The sequence below is a fragment of the Lithobates pipiens genome, unplaced genomic scaffold (genome assembly GCF_037356315.1).
Source record: "Lithobates pipiens isolate NorthernLeopardFrog02 unplaced genomic scaffold, aLitPip1_a1.2 Scaffold_30, whole genome shotgun sequence".
Classification (NCBI taxonomy): Eukaryota; Metazoa; Chordata; class Amphibia; order Anura; family Ranidae; genus Lithobates; species Lithobates pipiens.
The window spans coordinates 40,347,386-40,359,902 of NW_027507791.1; the positions used below are offsets into that span (position 1 = coordinate 40,347,386).

Consider the following 12,517-nt stretch of genomic DNA (forward strand, 5'->3'; position numbering starts at 1 on the left):
AACACGGGCAGCACCGCGACCATCCAGGTAACGACCCTGACAGTGCCCCCTCCCTAAGGGCAGACTCCGGCTGCCCAGGTGAGCCGATCTGGAAACCTGGCGGTTCTTGAAGGCCCGCAAAAGTTCTTGAGCATGTAGATTGTCCTCGGGTTCCCAGGAGTTGTCCTCAGGTCCATAACCCTTCCACTTGATAAGGTACTGGGTTACATTACCCCTCTTCCTGCAATCAAGGATTGCTTCAACCTCAAACTCTTCTTCATTGTCCACTATAACAGGTTCGGGTGGGTCAATAGTGCGGTCAGCAAAGGGATTTGGGGTAACGGGCTTCAGTAAGGTCACGTGAAAGACCGGGTGCACTCTAAAAGAGTCAGGCAGGTTAAGTTCATATGCAACTTCGTTTATCCTCCTCTTTACTGAAAAAGGGCCCACGAATTTAGGGCCTAACTTCTTGGAAGGACAGGCCATCTTAAGGTTGACTGTAGATAACCATACTTGGCTGCCGGGAGCCAGAACGAGTTCTCCCCATCTCCTTTTGTCAAACGCGCGTTTATAGCATTCCTGGGACCGGACCATGGTTTCCTTTAGGAGTTGGTTGTTTTTAGAAAAGAAGTCCAATGTCTCGGAAACTGCCGGAACAAGGCATTCTGGGACTGAGCTGGGCAAGAAGGCTGGGTGGAAGCCGTAATTGGCAAAGAACGGTGTCTGGTTGATGGCGGAATGCAAGGAGTTGTTATAAGCAAACTCCGTCATGGGTAGTAGCGAGACCCAGTCATCCTGCGAGAAAGAAGAAAAACAGCGGATGTACTGCTCCAGGGACTGATTGGTTCTCTCCGTTTGTCCGTTTGTCTGGGGGTGATAAGCGGAGGAAAAAGCCAATTCAATTTCAAGAGACCCGCAGAGCGCTCTCCAAAACCTCGAGGTGAATTGGGCGCCTCGATCGGAAACAATACTTGCCGGGATCCCATGCAGCCTTACCACTTCTTTGACAAAGATCTTGGCCGTCTCCATAGCCGAGGGAGTGCCCCTCATCGGGAGGAAGTGGGCCATCTTGGACAGCCTATCTACGACAACAAAGATAGTAGAGAACCCCTCGGAAAGGGGGAGTTCCACGATAAAGTCCATCGAAATCATTTTCCACGGTCTCTCAGGGACAGGCAAAGGTTTCAGTAGGCCCCAAGCCCGTGTCCGGCTGTTTTTATTTCGGGCGCAAGTGCTACACGAGTCCACATAGTCCTTGCAATCCTTAAGAAGTTGAGGCCACCAAAAGGTGCGCTGAATCAGTTCGGGAGTCTTCAGGGTACCAAAGTGTCCGGCCATCTTATGGTCGTGGCAGAGTTCCAACACGTTCACCTTCAAGGCTTCAGGGACCACAATCTTGCCTTTATGCCAGAACAACCCCTCACTACAGCTGACCTCGGGGCTCGGGGGCATTCCAACCGAAGCCTGTCTGATCCGGGAGATAAGGTCCCCTTGGAGGAGCAAGAAGTTCCCAGAAGGGAGAATTGTATCAGGAGGCCCGAGTCTCTTCAGGGATAGAAAACATACGTGACAGGGCATCCGGCTTGACATTCTTAGAACCAGGTCTATAGGTGATGTGAAATTGAAACCGGGAAAAAAAAAGAGCCCATCTGGCTTGCCGTGGTCTAAGTCTTTTGGCAGTTCTCAAATATTCCAGGTTTTTGTGGTCGGTGTAAACCAGGATGGGATGTGCAGCACCTTCCAATAGATAACGCCACTCCTCCAGAGCCGCCTTAATGGACAGAAGTTCTCGGTCCCCAACATCATAGTTCCTTTCGGATGACGACAGTTTGAGAGAAAAGAACGCCACCGGGAAAAGAAGAGCCTTGGCACCCTGCCGTTGGGATAACACCGCCCCCACAGCGATTTCCGAAGCATCCACTTCAAGAACGAAGGGTAAGGCTGGGTCCGGATGTTTTAGAATAGAGGCAGAGGTGAACAGCATCTTAAGTTTTTCGAAGGCCAGCTGTGCCTCAGGGGTCCAAGAGAATCGGGTACCCTGCCTGGTCAGTTCGGTGATGGGAGCAATAATTGCAGAGAAACCCCTGATAAATTTCCGGTAGAAGTTGGAAAAACCGACGAAACGTTGTACGCCCTTCCTGTCCACAGGTGCAGGCCAGTCCAGGATGGCAGATACTTTTTGGGGATCCATCTTGATGCCCTCCACAGATATAACCAGGCCCAGGAATTGGATGGACTGGCGTTCAAACTCGCACTTTTCGAGTTTCGCGTAAAGCCGTGTACCCTGAGACGAGCTAGCACACTACGGACATGTCTACGATGGTCTTCCAATGATGAGGAAAAGATTAGGATATCGTCCAGGTATGCAATTACGTATAGATCCAGGTAGTCGCGAAAGATGTCGTTGACAAAATGTTGAAAGGTTGCGGGTGCATTACACAGCCCGAAGGGCATGACAAGGTACTCGTAGTGCCCAAAACGAGTACGAAACGCTGTCTTCCACTTGTCTCCTTCTCGGATACGGATTAAATTGTAAGCTCCGCGAAGATCCAATTTCGAAAAGATGACTGCAGACCCCAGCCTCTGGAACAACTCGGGTACTAGGGGTAAAGGGTAACGGTTTTTGACAGTTATCTTATTCAATTCCCGATAGTCAATGCAGGGACGTAAGGAATGGTCCTTTTTTTCGACGAAAAAAATGCCAGCACCGGCAGGGGAAGTAGACGGACGGATAAACCCTTTTTTTAGGTTTTCGTCAATATACTCCTTCAGCGTGCCTAACTCCTGCTCCGTTAATGGAAAAATTCTCCCAAAGGGGACTTCAGTACCTGGTAACAGTTCAATAGGGCAGTCATAAGGCCTGTGGGGGGGAAGAGTATCTGCGCCTTTTTTGCTGAAAACATCCACAAAGTCCTTGTAGGGTTCCGGAACGGTCTGAAGCAATTTCGGATCGACATCCAAACAGAGAAGTTGAGAGGAGTTGCATGTTGGTTGGGCCAAGCAGTGTTGTTGACAGTAATCGGAAAGAAACTTGATTTCCCCTGTGGCCCAGTTAATGCTTGGATTGTGGGCCTGCAACCAGGGTATCCCCAGGATAATTGGAAACAAGGGGGAGGAGATGGCATCCAGACGTAGGTGCTCCTGGTGACAGGTGCCCATAGTAGCCAGCAAAGGAACAGTCTCTTGAGTGACAGGACCGGAACTAAGAGCGGAGCCATCGGCTAGATGTACAGCAAGCCCCTGAGCCTTAGGTATGAGCGAGATGTGATGGTTGGCAGCGAAAGTCAGATCGATAAAGCAGCTGCATGCTCCGGAGTCAATGATGGCTGACACTGGAAAACTCCCTCCTGGAAGCTGCAAAGTGAGGAGAAGGGCAAGGTGAGAACTGGGTTTTCGTAGAACAGAGGCACACATGAAGGAAGAGGAAACACACTTACGTGTCTTGTTGGGGCAAGCCCTGACATAGTGCCCAGGTTCACCACAGTAGAGACATAAGTTAAGGGTACGTCTGCGCTGCTTTTCTTCAGGGGTCAACGAGGGCCGAAGTAACCCGAGCTGCATTGGTTCCGGAGCTTCCAGAGCGGGAGCAGAAGAGGTAGAAGAGAACTGACCAGCAGAACTGGGAACCTTGGGGAGCACCCAGGTGGGACGGAAGTGGCTGGAGGACCTCTCCGACCGGCGTTCCCTTAACCAGCGGTCAATCTGAATGGAGAGGTTGACTAACTCATCCAGGGTTTGTGGTATTCCTACCCGTGCCAACTCATCCTTAAGGGGGTCAGAAAGTCCCATCCGGAATTAGTGGCGCAAGGCGGCGTCATTCCAATCCGTGTCGGAGCTCCAACGGCGGAATTCTACTGCATAGTCCTCGGCCGCTCTGCGACCTTGTTGGAGAGAGTGTAGTGCGGCTTCTGCAGTCGCAGTCAACTGAGGGTCCTCATAAAGCTGAGACATGGCCAAGAAGAAGTTGTCAAGGCTATCCAGGGTTCCAGATTTCTGCTCCAGTAAGCGATGGGCCCAGGTTTGAGGCTCGCCGGACAACAGGGATATTACAAAGCCCACCTTGGTTGCCTCTAGAGAGAATGTCCGGGGCTGCAGTGCGAAGTACAGTTCGCAAGAGTTGCGAAACGCACGATACTTGGTGCGATCGCCGGAAAACCTCTCGGGTGTAGGTACCCTTGGCTCTGGAGGAAGCATCACTACGGAGGGTGCAGATGAAAGACCGGTGGGGGAGGTTCCTTGAGGGTTAGATGAGGACAAGGCTTGGACTTGCTCCTCCAACCTTGAGTAGCCATCCTGGAGACTCTTCACGGCTTGGGTCAGACCGGCCAAATGTCTGCATAACTCATCCATAGGGGAGGCCCCCTGCCCGGACTCAGTCATGGCTGCCTGATACTGTCAGGCTGGCACTTACCGAACCGATGAGACCGCTTGGGCAGAGGGTGGTCTCCCGTACGTGTCCGACTTACAACCCCTGATAGAGCAGACAGGTGGCTGAGAGTGCGGAGTGGTAAGAGAGCCTGTGATATGGCTCCAGGAGCAGGAACTTGCAGGAAGCTTCCGGCAGCAGGTGTGTAGGTAGGACACAGGCAAACTGGGTACAGAGCAGGAGCAGAGCAGGCAGGTCCGGGTGCAGGCAGGGTACGGCAACAGGCGGGCAGCAGAGGCACAGAAGGAGCAGGCAAAAGAGAGGTCAAACAGGCCGAGGTCAGATGCAGGCAGAGGTCAGCGGTGTCAAAGGAAAGCCGGGTCGTCAGGAGATAAGCAAACAGGAACACAGGATATGAACAACGGGACAGGAACCGAGAAGCTGTTGATCAGGCAGCACCTGGGAGATGTCAGTAGCAAACCTAAATATGCCGATTGGCACCAAGCACCGCGCACGTACGCGCGTCGACGCGCGCGCACGCACCCGAACGCCGGCAGACACACCAGCGGTACCCGAAGTGCCCACCACAGCACGCAACGGCGCGCGCTGACGCGCACCAGCGCCAGCAGGGGCACGTGAGGGCACACACTGACGCGCACCAGCGCCCACAGGAGCGCGCAACACCGCACGCACAGGAACACGCACCCCAGCATGCACCGCAGGACATCGGCGCGCACCAACACGGGCAGCACCGCGACCATCCAGGTAACGACCCTGACACCGACTTCCATCCCACTTTAATGAACGGGATACGAGTTTGATCCAACTTTGAGATAATCCGGCTTGTCCTTTGGATAGTTGAGATGGATAGTGTGACGGAACCGATCCCACACTCCGATTGAGTGCTTCGGTCTATATACCGCTTCGTAAGTCCTGGAACACAAGTCCAATGGATCTGACTATAGGAACCCGCAAGCGCTAGACGACATCAGCCTTGGAGGACATCAGGAATGACCTTTATTTGAGATCTCACACAAAATATATATGCAGTGGGGTGACTAAAACCTAACCTAATTAGCATGAGCTAATTATCTAATCAACACTCAGAGTAGTTTGACTGAAGGGATAAGACTTTTCGGCTCCTAGCTCACAATTCAATAAACATTACTATAAACATAAACAAAGGGTTAATTAGCACAAACAACAACGTTTGGAATGTCCTTACAAGCCAGACTAGGCTCATTTACACAACAGACAGGTGTCTGGAGTTAATAAAAATTAGCATCTGACAGTGTGTGTCCCAACAGCATGAGACAACACACATCATATATACATATATACAGTATTGAATCTGACTAGCACAGATTATAGTGGGGTTCTCATTCACCCTGTGCCCCTTAAAATCCAGGGCCCATAATAGATCGGCAAGAGGCTCGCACTCAGTCCTCTCAAAAAGCCTGTGTCCCGGCTAGGTCTGTCACAGATAGTTGGATAGTTAAGATGGTGATCCGACTTGGAAGCGACTTCAATGACATTTAGTGGGCTGAAATCAGACCAAAGTCAGACCAGTAGTGTGGGAACCTATTCCAAATCGGACCGACGAAGTTAAGGCGGCTCTCATAGGGAACCATTGATTTATACACGTCATGCGACATGTGCTCTCAAAGTCGTGGTGTACGGAATGTCTCACCAGTGTGAGACATACACTGGTTTAGTACAAATATTTGGCTGGAGAAGAATGGAATGGAGGATGGTGGGAAATAGTGTCTTTGCATGAACAAAAATAATCTTTCTGTACCTAGCAAAGATAATATGTACCCTAAAAACTGTGAAATTGAACTTTCAGTTTGGGTGAGGCTCATGCCCCGTACACACAAGCGTATTTTCCGTCGGAGAAACCTAGAATGGTTTTTCCGACGGATTTCCGCTCAAGCTTGGCTTGCATACACACGGGTCACACAAAAGATCTCTGAACTTTTGACCGTCAAGAACGCGGTGACGTACAACACTACGACGAGCTGAGTAAATTAAGTTCAATTCTTCCGAGCATGCGTCAAATTGTTTCCGAGCATGCGTAGGAATTTTGCGCGTTTGGAATTTGTACAGACGATGGGAATTTCCGAACAGAACTTTTTCCGACCAAAAAAATTGAGAACCTGCTCTCAATCTTTTGCTGGTCGAAATTCCGCCAGCAAAAGTCTAATGGAGCATACACACGGTCGGAATTTTCCGACCAAAAGTTCTCATTGGACTTTTGCTGGTGGAATTTCTGATCGTGTGTACGGGGCATAAGGCTCTTTAGTCATTTTTTCAGAATGTTTACTTATAATATGATGATAGATGGAGGAGGATCTGGGCGCTCTGGTAGATCATTGAGCTAATAACATAGCCTTGTATTTTTAATGTTTAAATAGCTATACCCCGCAAAAGGCTTGAAGTGATCTATCGGGACTAGTGTTGCCTATGGAGATTTTTAAGTATTGAAGTTTGGCGCCATTCCACGAGCGTGCGTAATTTTAAAGTGTGACATGTTAGGTATCTATTTACTCGGTGTAATATCATCTTTTACACTGTACAAAAAAATTTGGGTAAATATGTGTTGTTGTTTTTTTTTTATTATTCATGAAATAGTTTTTTTTTAAATCACCACCACATTTTTAGGGTCTATGCAAAAAAAAAAAAAAAAAATATATATATATATATATATATATATATATATATATATATATAATGTTTGGGTTTCTGAGTAATTTTCTTGCAAAAAAATTATGTTTTTTTTTACATGTAGGAGAGAAGTGTCAGAATTGTGGCAAATGGTTAAACTCTTTTTTTGTGGTCTTTTAATAGAGCCTGTAGAAACATGTAGTGGCACAAGACAATTATTTCACCGCCTTGGCGACACTGTTACTCTACAAGCTCCCAGTCGTTCAGGAGTAGCATCTATTGTTTGGGATATTAATAACATCGATCACCTAGCAATCACTAGTCCGGGTAAGATAGATCGTCAGAGTTATTGCTACTCCGGGAGACTTTCTGTCATGAGTGACGGATCTTTGCGGTTGTCTCGGGTAACCGCCAACGATGAACGGGTCTTCAGATCAGAGCTTTTTACCAATTACTGGGTCCACTACTGCACACAGCTTTTTGAAGTGAAGCTACAAAGTAAGTTTAAGACGTGTAACTTTTTTTTGTCTTCCACTGTTGCAGCCAAATTGGGATAAGACCTTATTTACTGTACATTTGCTACACGTCCCCATGATTCACATAGCATACAAATTGTAGCTTGCTTTTTTCAAATGCTCTTTTAATGGAATGTCCAGGGAGGAAACAATTCTAACTTTGCTATGACTGGGATGGGGAGTTGTGTTTGCCATAATTTACCCTTGTCTGTACTGTGCAGGGAGATATCTCATTGGTGGTACTAGATTTGCACTCTAATAGACAGAAGACACTTGCTCTGCTCAAGGTTCCTATCCCCTGACTCTCACCGATAACAGGAGCAGGTTCTTGATAGTCATCGGATTAACCTTACAACAACTCCAGGAATAGAAAGAGAACCGCTCACTCAGAAATGCATCACATCAGTCCAATGAAACAACCACTACATCAAAGATGAACACAACCCGACGCATTTCACTGGGCAAGGAGCTTAATCATGATGTTGCTGGAGTTCTCAGAGCTGCTGTAGAGTAGATTTCAACCCTCTCTGTCTTAACAAAGGTGTTAAAGGCTTATCAGCGGTATGGAGCCTTAGGGCATTATGCTGTCTCATCGCCACCCCTAAAAGTCTACACCACCGCACTGAAACCATGTGCATTGCAGTATGGCTAAATTTACCTAAATGGGTTTGCGTTCGATGGGTGGCATTGCCCACTGAATGTGACAGGGGGGGTTTAATTGTTAAATGTAGAAGGAGGGATTGGGATTTTTCATGTGCGTATTAATTTGAAAAGTAGTAACAACTATAATATATAAGAATTTTTTTATTTTAGAATAAATAAAAAATTAAGACACAACAATTGGCGAGTACAGATCAACAAGATTTTATGGATACAGCTTTATAAGATATATCAGACTTCTTCAGGGGATGGCGTCCAACTAGAGGTTCAAGCATTCTTGGTCACCTGAAATATTAGTGGGACTGCCCACTGGATGTGACAGGGAGGTTTAATTGTTAATCCTACATAAACTGTACCTGTTTATCTGCAGTCTTCTCTACTCTACATCTATTCATGGCAATACAGCATTCATGGCAATACGTGGGGGCTGCATTCATGGCAATACGTGGGGGCTGCATTCATGGCAATACGTGGGGGCTGCATTCATGGCAATACGTGGGGGCTGCATTCATGGCAATACGGTGAAGGCTGCATTCATGGCAATACGGTGGGGGCTGCATTCATGGCAATACGGTGGGGGCTGCATTCATGGCAATACGGTGGGGGCTGCATTCATGGCAATACGGTGGGGGCTGCATTCATGGCAATACGGTGGGGGCTGCATTCATGGCAATACGGTGGGGGCTGCATTCATGGCAATACTCTGGGGGTTGCATTCATGGCAACATGGTGGGGGCTGCATTCATGGCAATACAGTGGGGGCTGCATTCATGGCAATACGGTGGGGGCTGCATTCATGGCAAAACTCTGGGGGCTGCAGATGGGCACTGACCCTTATTTTGCTTCACAGGTCTTTATTTAAAATGTAAGATTTTTCTGAGACTTCCTTTTCAAAATGAAGGTGCGTGGTATAAGCTGATTAAATACGGTATATCCAAATAACACCCCCGAGCTCATCTATTCACCACACAGTACAAAGGCAAGAGAATTCTTGTTGGGCCGTGTATTAGTACTCAGAGGAACACACTTAGACCAAATTTTAATGGTTTAAAGAAGTCAGACAAAATGATCGGCACTCAAGCATGTTCACTTCATCAAATCTGGCCCTCTTTGAAAAAAGTTTGGACATCCCTGCTATAGAGAGTTATGCTTTGTTCATATTTCATGTCTGAGGTTTACTTTTCTTGCACATTTTCTTGCAGAATTTTCTTGAGCGTTGCTTAAATGAAAACAGGAACTTTGTATGTTTCTAAATAAGAGGGGAAAAAGAGAAAACAAAGGAAAATGGGGAACTGTTATAAATGACTTCTGCTTTTCAGGAACACGTCAAAATTTCCATTTGTGGAAGGATACTTATCAAAATAATGAGCAGAGCATTTGGTGCTGTTGAGATCATTGACATTGATAAACAGGATAGGCTGCAATAGGTATAGGAAAGTGAAAGAGCTAATCAAATAACTTAGAATCCACGTGTGGCAAACAGCCCGATGACTAGTTCAAGAATTAGAGTCACCAAGAGTTTCTTTTGCCTTTATCACCCCCTTCCTCTTCCCCTAAGACAAGCAGGCCTACCGTTACCTGGTTGCTTACAGGTCTTAAGGCACATGGCAGATGTTTCAGGCCAGATGGAACCAGGACTACGCGAATGAGACAAGGAAAGGTACCTGTAGTCATTAGGCTGGTCTGGCAGAGGATGACTATGGTTAGTTGTCCTAGTAAAGTACTGGGTCAGGATAGGCAGCAGCAAGCATAATCCAGTAGATATTTCTGAGGTCAGGGCAGGAAGCAAGCAAGTGTAGGTAGTGCCGAGGTTGGGGCAGGTAGTGAACAAGCATAATGCAGTAGACAGTTCTGAGGTCAGGGCAGGTAGTGAGCTAGTATAATCCAATAGACAGTTCTGAAGGCAGGAAGTGAACAACTGTGTTATAGTAGAGCGTTCAAAGGTCAGGGCAGGAAGCAAGCAAGCTTAATCCAATAGACAGTACAGAGGTCCGGGCAGGAAATGAGCAAGTGTAATCCAATAGACAGTTCTGAGGTCAGGGCAGGAAATGAGCAAGTGTAATACAAAAGACAGTTCCAAAGTCAGGGCAGGAAATGAGCAAGTGTAATCCAATAGACAGTTTCCGAGGTCCGGGCAGGAAATGAGCAAGTGTAATCCATTAGACAGTTTCCGAGGTCCGGGCAGGAAATGAGCAAGCGTAATCCAATAGACAATCTCTGAGGTCCGGGCAGGAAATGAGCAAGTGTAATCCAATAGACAGTTTCCGAGGTCCAGGCAGGAAATGAACAAGTGTAATCCAATAGACAGTTCTGTGGTCCGGGCAGGAAATGAGCAAGTGTAATCCAATAGACAGTTTCTGAGGTCCAGGCAGGAAATGAGCAAGTGTAATCCAATAGACAGTTTCCGAGGTCCGGGCAGGAAATGAGCAAGTGTAATCCAATAGACAGTTCTGAGGTCAGGGCAGGAAATGAGCAAGTGTAATCCAAAAGACAGTTCCAAAGTCAGGGCAGGAAATGAGCAAGTGTAATCCAATAGACAGTTTCCGAGGTCCGGGCAGGAAATGAGCAAGTGTAATCCAATAGACAGTTTCCGAGGTCCGGGCAGGAAATGAGCAAGTGTAATCCAATAGACAATCTCTGAGGTCCGGGCAGGAAATGAGCAAGTGTAATCCAATAGACAGTTTCCGAGGTCCGGGCAGGAAATGAGCAAGTGTAATCCAATAGACAGTTTCCGAGGTCCGGGCAGGAAATGAGCAAGTGTAATCCAATAGACAGTTTCCGAGGTCCGGGCAGGAAATGAGCAAGTGTAATCCAATATACAGTTCCAAGGTTAGGGCCTCAAGAGAGCAAGTGTAATCCAATAAACAGTTTTGAGATTAGGGATTGAAGTGAGCAAGTGTAATCCACTAGACAGCTCCAAGGTCAGGCAGGGAGCAAGCAAGCATGGTCCAGTAGACAGTTTCAAGGTCAGGGAAGGGCGCAAGCAAGCATACTCCAGTAGACAGCTCCAAAGTCAAGTTAAGGGGGCAACCAAGCATGATCCAATAGACAGCTCCAAAGTCAGGGCAGGTATTAAGCAAGCATAATCCAGTAGACAGCTCCAAAGTCAAGGTAAGGGGACAACCAAGCATAATCCAATAGACAGCACCAAGGTCAGGGCAGATAGAAAGCAAGCATAATCCAGTAAACAGTTCTGAGGTCAGGGCAGGAATTGAGCAAGTGTGATCCACTGGACAGTTCTGAGGTCAGGGCAGGCAGCGAGCAAGCGTAATCCAGTAATTACTCCGAGGTCAAATTGAGATGGCAATCCAAAAGAGTAGTCTGGGTGTAAGATAGTGGTCAGCAAGAAGCAATTGAAACAGCAAGTAGCACATCAAGCTGGGCATGACAGGCAGGGAGCTAGGTAGCTGTTGCTATCACAAGCCCAGGACCCTTGGGCTTGTGATGCCTAAATCTGGTTCTAGAGAAGCATAGACAATTGGAGAAGTGTAGCCAGAGGCAGGGGCGTGCGGCTGCTGGCATATGGAGTGACCCGCTGCCTAGCAACAGGGACACCCAGCAGGAACCTGCCACCTCCACCTAGGCCAGGCCCCCTTGAGGCACCATAAGGTTCTGCACTTTAGCACTGCTGATACGTTTTGGGGTTTACTTTAAGGTGAAAATCTAATTTTACGTTTCCAATTGTACTAATCAATTAAAACACAAGTAAATGTAGCTAAATTATCTGTTACATAAATTGTATTTATAGACATTATTTTATAACTTTTTTTGTTTTTGTTTTTCCAGAAAAAAATTCAACAATGTCTTCTGTGATCTATCTGGCGTTGTCAGGTTGTGTTCTCCTTCTTCTTGTCCTTATATTACTCTACCACATTAGGACAGAGTGTAGAGCCAACTGATGAAGGTTTTTCCAAGATGGTCTGAAAAAAACAATAAAAAAAAAACCACACAAATGAAGTTATAGTTACTTATTATAAAATATAAAAAAATTAAGCTTGAAAAAACATTGCCATGACCAAACATAACTTACTAGAGCAATATTTAATTTCTTGATGTTACTGGCTAAAACAAACCTGGCCTCCAACCTCCAGTTGTATGTTATATGTGCCTGCTGTACCACCATATACATGTATGGAAATGTATCTTGTTCTCTTTGTTTTGCTTCCTCTGTGTGAAAATCCTGCTGTCTCTGCCAGTGCCTCTGCTTTCCTATTAATAACTGACCACACAGCGTAATCAGTTGTCTAGCTGTGCTGGGAACCCAGCCTGCTCACCTCCAATGATCTTTCACGTACCTGACGGTTGAGCCTGACGTGCAGAGGGAAGGCCTCTC

The 12,517-nt window shown here is 47.0% G+C and overlaps 1 protein-coding gene across 1 annotated transcript in view; it reads left to right on the forward strand.

The window, feature by feature from the left end:
- Positions 1–12,133, forward strand: part of LOC143942675 (uncharacterized) — a 48,899-nt gene extending 36,766 nt beyond the window's left edge. The window contains exons 4-5 of the mRNA XM_077464054.1: positions 7,193–7,507; positions 11,971–12,133. Of these exons, the coding sequence (XP_077320180.1) occupies positions 7,193–7,507; positions 11,971–12,083 (428 nt within the window). The 3' untranslated portion in view covers positions 12,084–12,133. The remainder of the gene's footprint in view (positions 1–7,192; positions 7,508–11,970) is intronic.
- Positions 12,134–12,517: the final 384 nt, after the last annotated feature.